At 37.4% G+C, this 6,000-nt stretch overlaps 1 protein-coding gene across 3 annotated transcripts in view; it reads right to left on the reverse strand.

Moving 5' to 3' along the window:
* The window catches only part of GSK3B (glycogen synthase kinase 3 beta), a gene marked incomplete at its 3' end in the record, with an annotated part of 155,776 nt that extends 150,085 nt beyond the window's left edge, over positions 1 to 5,691 (reverse strand). For all 3 annotated transcript variants that reach the window (XM_084231066.1, XM_084231065.1, XM_084231064.1), the window contains exon 1: positions 5,227 to 5,691. In XM_084231066.1, the coding sequence (XP_084087192.1) occupies positions 5,227 to 5,314 (88 nt within the window). In that variant the 5' untranslated portion in view covers positions 5,315 to 5,691. The remainder of the gene's footprint in view (positions 1 to 5,226) is intronic.
* Positions 5,692 to 6,000: the final 309 nt, after the last annotated feature.

Genomic DNA, 6,000 nt, shown 5'->3' on the forward strand with positions numbered 1-6,000 from the left:
CAAGAAAAACAATACATCATTCCCTCAATTTAATCAAACCAAAATTGTTAAGGAAACTACTCAACACAAATTTAAGATTCAACCATTTACAAAATTTTAACTTGGATACTCTGAGAAAGTAGACCTTTCACCAAAAATATAAGCAAAAAATGGGAAGGGGAATTATAAACTAAGAATCCAAATCTACAGTCATATCTTTTACATCTTGTACCATACTAAGTAGAACACAGAGACAAGTATTATTACCGAAATAATTTACTGAATGTCTACTATGTGCTAAATATTAAATCATTTTTTAAAAGCTAGAATAAAAAAAAATACAATCAGTATCCTTTTATCAATATAATGGGAGGGAACTTTTGAGAAAATTAAATTGATGTCCTTTAACTCTGTAATTTCTTATTTCCTGTCCTATTCACACAGGTCTTTATATAAATACACATTTCTACATCACATTCAACCAATTTCAAAGACAATTAAATGTTACACCAAGGAAGATTTGTACACCCCAAGGCAGGACAGTAGCGAAGACTCGAAACCTCTATTTAAAATGAATGAACCACGAAAAAGCTTCTATCCGTGAAATAATATAAGATTCCCTTTCCATACCCCACCCCCTCACAAAAAAAAAGCTAGAAAAGGACACTAAATGTGCCAACAAATTCATATACCCATGGTGATTATATTCTTAATAAAACAATATCCAGGAAATCAGGTTGGTCCTGTTACTACCAGCATATACTCCTGTCACACCCACGTGCTCTGCCCCTCATTCTCCATTGAAAGGGTGGAGCATCACCAGTATCATGTCTTGCACATCCCCATCCCTGTCTCACAATCCCAGTGATCTTCTTAAAGATTATGGAACCTGGTACCAGGGTCAGCATACGTATTTCAGTCTTCTCTATGCATAAAGCACATACAAAAATAGACCTACCCTAGTCTCAGAATCTGCTGCTGACATTTACAAAAATCCTGGCTTTCCCACTCTTGCTATTTCTCCAAAATAGTATCTCTCCATCTGCAACTAAAGTCCAACACAAGGGGTAAACAGCACAGGATGCAAGTACTGATTCTCTGCTGAACTATGCCAGTGAAATGAGATGTCACCTCATTTTTTAAATGCAATTACCAGTCATAAATTCATCTGTGACTCTCTAGGTTCCCTTTAATTTTTTTCCCTAGTGCTTGTGCCTTAAGGTCATTTCACAATTAGCATCTTACAAACACATGCAACCAACAACAGCGCACACAATTCTTATAGGAAGGCCTGAGTGTTTTAACAACTCTAGGTAAGTGTGGTTGGGAAGGGAATGAAAATAAAATCCTGATTTTTATTCTCATACATGGGCTCCCTTCCCCGTGGAGATGGCTAATCTAGAAATTGGTTAAATTCTAATAACCTAATTTTTTTTAATTTTTATGTCCAGAAAGAGATTAAACTCCCTAGGAAAAAGAAGAACTCTAAGTTGATGCCTACTCTTTGGTTTTAATCACAAGACTAACACTACAGAAAAATATTCAACTACTACTAATTATCCTCTCCATTAAAAAATTTTTTCTCTAAAAAAGTTTCATGAGGAAATAACTTAAGTGATACTCATTAGCTTATTTTTCTCTTTCCAAAACTTTTATTTAAGCATTAAATCTACAGAACTAGCTCAATTCTAACCGAGAGTATACCAAAAGATTTTATTACTAACATTTTAACAAAAATCGCCACAGTACCCTTCTCTATTTTCAGTCAAATTATCATGTGATTCTACAGAAGAAACTGTATAACTATTACCATTTATAAGGAACTGTATCACTATTACCATTTATGGTTAAATCTGTTTGTGAATGAAAAAGAAATTTTAGATTTTATCAGTAAGTAATATTTTAAGTATACTGATTTAAACTTGGTACAAGTTTATTGAAAATGGCAAAAATTCTGCTGGAACCCTCACCAAGTGAAAACAGCTATTATTTATTATTATGATGATGATGATGATGATGACTGTTTAAATACAAGATTTATGTAAGAATAATCATTTTATAGGAAAACAAGTTGTAAGCAAGCATGAAAGATTAAATTAGGGCTATATATCTAAAAATCTAAGTCACAATTTAATTAAAAAATATTTTATTGTGTTTAAATTACCACAGTGCTATTAATTCTAACTAGGTTTCAAGTGTGAGACTTTTGAATCTACATAAATATATTATTTTGCACTTTAATGGGAAACATTTAAATAAAAACTTGTAGTTTCCTGTTCCCAAAAATTAATCTGACATTTTCAGGTATAGGAAAATTACAAAATGTACAATTAAAATACTGGAAAGTTAATATTATTGCCAGTAGCCAACTGCTGTCCAAATTTCAAGGGGAGTTACTATATAGCAAGTTTTCTAAAACGTGAACTCCTCTACTCTCATCTCAGCACTTTCCTCAACTTTCCCATTATAATCAACAATCTAACTCTATGGTAAAGTCTTCCAGACCAACACCATCAGAATTTATTTTTAACTACTGACTACTTCACAAATATTTCCCTTCAATCCAATCCTAAGTCCTCCCAGTCCTTCATTCACACTGTCCCTCAAATACGTTTCTTTGCACCCCAATTTTACATTTATTTCCTCACTATTTTCAACATACTGTTCTCCCTAAAAGGGTTCTAATGTCTCTAATCTATCAACCTAGTTGCCCAAATTATCTTTAAATATCTTGTACAACCACCAACAGTGAATTCCAAACTCTCATAAATCTCAACCAAACTCTCAGCTAAGAGGATCTTAGAAGATCCCCTTCTACTATCCACCAGCAAGTATTAACAAACTTCTCAAATTTCATCTCTTCTTATTTTCCTATTTAGGTCCTTCTAATTCAAATTCACCAACTGGTTTGGTAAATACAAAAATTATTTAACTGTCATACAAAAATTCCATCTCTGTGCCTCGGTCCATTCCTTCCATCTACAGTCCTTTGTGCTTCTTTATAAATTCAAGTTACTGCCTCCTTCTACACCTGTCTTAAAACACATTTTCTCGACAAGAAGTCTCCGCCCCCATCTGCCTCACCCCTTTGTCTCTGTGAATGAAGTATTCTATTTGTATTTATAACTTTAAGTCACCATGCTATTTTCATATTTTGTCCCATAATGAAACTTTACAACAAACAATATTTTGAGGCCAAGGATGATAATTTCTCATGTATCTCTCACCTTAGAACACCAGCACTATAACAAATGCTTAATGATTGCCCTTTTAAAATGTCCTCAAAATCAAGATTGTCAAAAACACATTTATTAGCAGTGACGGAACAACTTTTTGAAGGTTAACTTTTACAGTAACGTAAAATTAAAACATTTTAACGGACACTCTAGAAGAGTTAGTGCATGCTCAACAACCATATCAAGAATTAAGGGGTGATTTTCAAAGAAGATCTTGGAATCAAAATGAAAAAGTCCAAAAACTTATCATTACAAGCCATTGTATTCTGCTTTCTGAACTGGATGTAATAAATTAATTACCCAAAATTGACTTCAAGTGGCTTTTAAACTTATTACCAAGATGAAAAACACACAAACACTCCAGGTACAAGAGGCTCTTAAGTATCTATTATAAGATTTGCTTCATCATAGCTGAAAATTATATGAGAATTTTTAAATATTTCTTTTAAATGACCCCATGAAGTGCTTAGAAAGCGTGACACTTCCCTGAAAGATGCATCATCAGCTTCGCTCTTCACATACCCAACATTCTGTACCAGCTAGTCACCAAAAAAAAAAAAAAAAAAAAAAACTTTCAAAAATAATCTCTCATTCAGCTATTACCTTAGGCTACCCTGTTTAAGGCAAGTTCCAAAAGTCAATATGAACTGAAATTCTGAGTGACTGTTTTATGTTGTTAAAGGATGTAACAATTTCAAGTAACAGCTTATATATATGTATTTTAAATCTCAGTTCTTCACTGCTCTCATTCTAGGCAGCAAAATAGTTTCTCTCTGCTCTCACCATGCCTCCTAGTCCAAGAATAAGGAAACAATATAGATATTTTTGCCAAATTCTGGAAGTAGATTTAAATAAACTGTCATTAAATATCACATAAACATATCCGTAAATAGAAATAGGTTGGAACACTGGAGACCTCAAGAACATAAGACTTTTCGGCACAAATCTGGAACAAGAGTCTACCGACAGCCCTTAACACACCCAAATAGCCCTATTATACCCGTGGCCATAGCCTTCTGCAAAAACTGAAAGATCTAAATCCGTATTATTACGAAATTCAGTTTTATCTAAAGGCGGCAGGAAACCAATGCAAAAATATTTTAAATAGACCCTAGAAGGGTTCCCTGAACTCTTGATCATTGAACCAGTACCGAAGGCAATAGCACCCCAAAACTGAGTTTAAATGACGAATCAGTGACAATCACCATTAACTTGGTACTTGGCAATATGACAATGCAAACCTCAATCAAAACTTGGACCTACTTCCAAGTTACCTTTTGAGCAAACATAAATTACATCGTGGTTGACTGGCCACGTCAAAACGGGGAGATTGAGATAGCATATTAAGCCACTTATCCAATTTAAGACAATGCACGTAGAGATACTATGGCTGTTGGTGATCTATGAGCTCCCACCGGGGAGGAATCAATGCTTGCCTGGAAAGGTGAATGCTGGTTACTGAGCAAGTTCATCTCTGGATTAAGAACAAATAATTGGTATGACTGTCACACAGACAAGAAAAATGTTTAGGAGTCTGTAACATTCGGGGTCTCTCTGAAGTGCACAAAACTACGATAACCCTGAGATCTGAACTATGTAAAACAGCCCTTGTTCCAAAACGCATACACTCAGTACCCAGCGGCTCATGCATCAAGTCTTGTCCTTTCTTCAAAAGGTTGAGCACGCTCACGCCTGCACCGTGGAAATACTCAAGCACTCGATAAAGCAGACGACCAACAGCAAGAGAAGTGCAGCAAAGAAAAACGCTTCAAATCAAATTGTCCACATAAAAAGCGTCTTCTCTCAACTCAAGGTTAATGAGATCGGGGGAGGGGATCTGAGCAGAGAAAGCAGGGAGCTGCCTCATCCTTGACTCAAAGCAGGTTCTGCCCTTTTCCATTCCCTCTGACTGCTCCATCAGGAGGGCCAGGATTCCAAGACCCTGGTATTTCAAGGCTGCTTATTTGAAGGGTAAAGCGAAGAAAGGGTGTAGAATAAAATCAATACTCACTGCTAACTTTCATGCTGCCAAAAGCCGAGGGCTGCTGCACCGGCTTGCAGCTCTCCGCAAAGGAGGTGGTTCTGGGCCGCCCTGACATGATCACTCTCTTTCCGAATCACCTTCTTTTCCTTCCTTCCTCCTTTTCTTCCTTTTGTTGTATGGTGGGGTGTTAGGTTAACGATAAATGCAGCATTAAGTTCTCCCACCAGGAAAAAAAAAAAAAAGAAAGAAAAAGAAAAGAAAAACAAAAAGACTTCGTCCTCTTGGCTTTCCACTCCTTTTTGTATAGCTATTAAAAAAAAAACAAAAAAACAAAAAACGAGCGATGTATATATTTCGCCTTCAAGACAGAGCTGGACGGAGAGTTAACATGTAGCTGATGGGGGGCTAGGAAAAAAAAAAATACAGTTTCTCCCCCTCGCTTGCCTTGGAGGGGAGAAAAGGGGGGGGGCCTAAAAAAATATATCACGTGAAATGGGGGCAAATACTTGATTGAAAATAAGCACTCTGAATATCCTATTTTCCTCGGGGATTTTTTTTCCGAGTCAATGAAGAAGGGAAGCGGCGGAAGGATCACGAGTCCACGCTGAGAAGAAGGGGGATGGGCGGAGGGAGGGAGAGGGAGGGAGGGGCGGCTCGGCTCGGGGCTGCGTCGGGCGGCGCTGCGGCTCCGGCGGCGGCGGCGGCGGGATCCGGCGGGCTGACGGCGGGGCCGGCGGGCGGGCGAGCGGCGAGTCGCGAGTCAGTCAGCGACGGGCGGTGGCGGCGGCTCCTCTCCTCATT

This window comes from Talpa europaea, assembly GCF_964194135.1.
Source record: "Talpa europaea genome assembly, chromosome: 4".
Classification (NCBI taxonomy): Eukaryota; Metazoa; Chordata; class Mammalia; order Eulipotyphla; family Talpidae; genus Talpa; species Talpa europaea.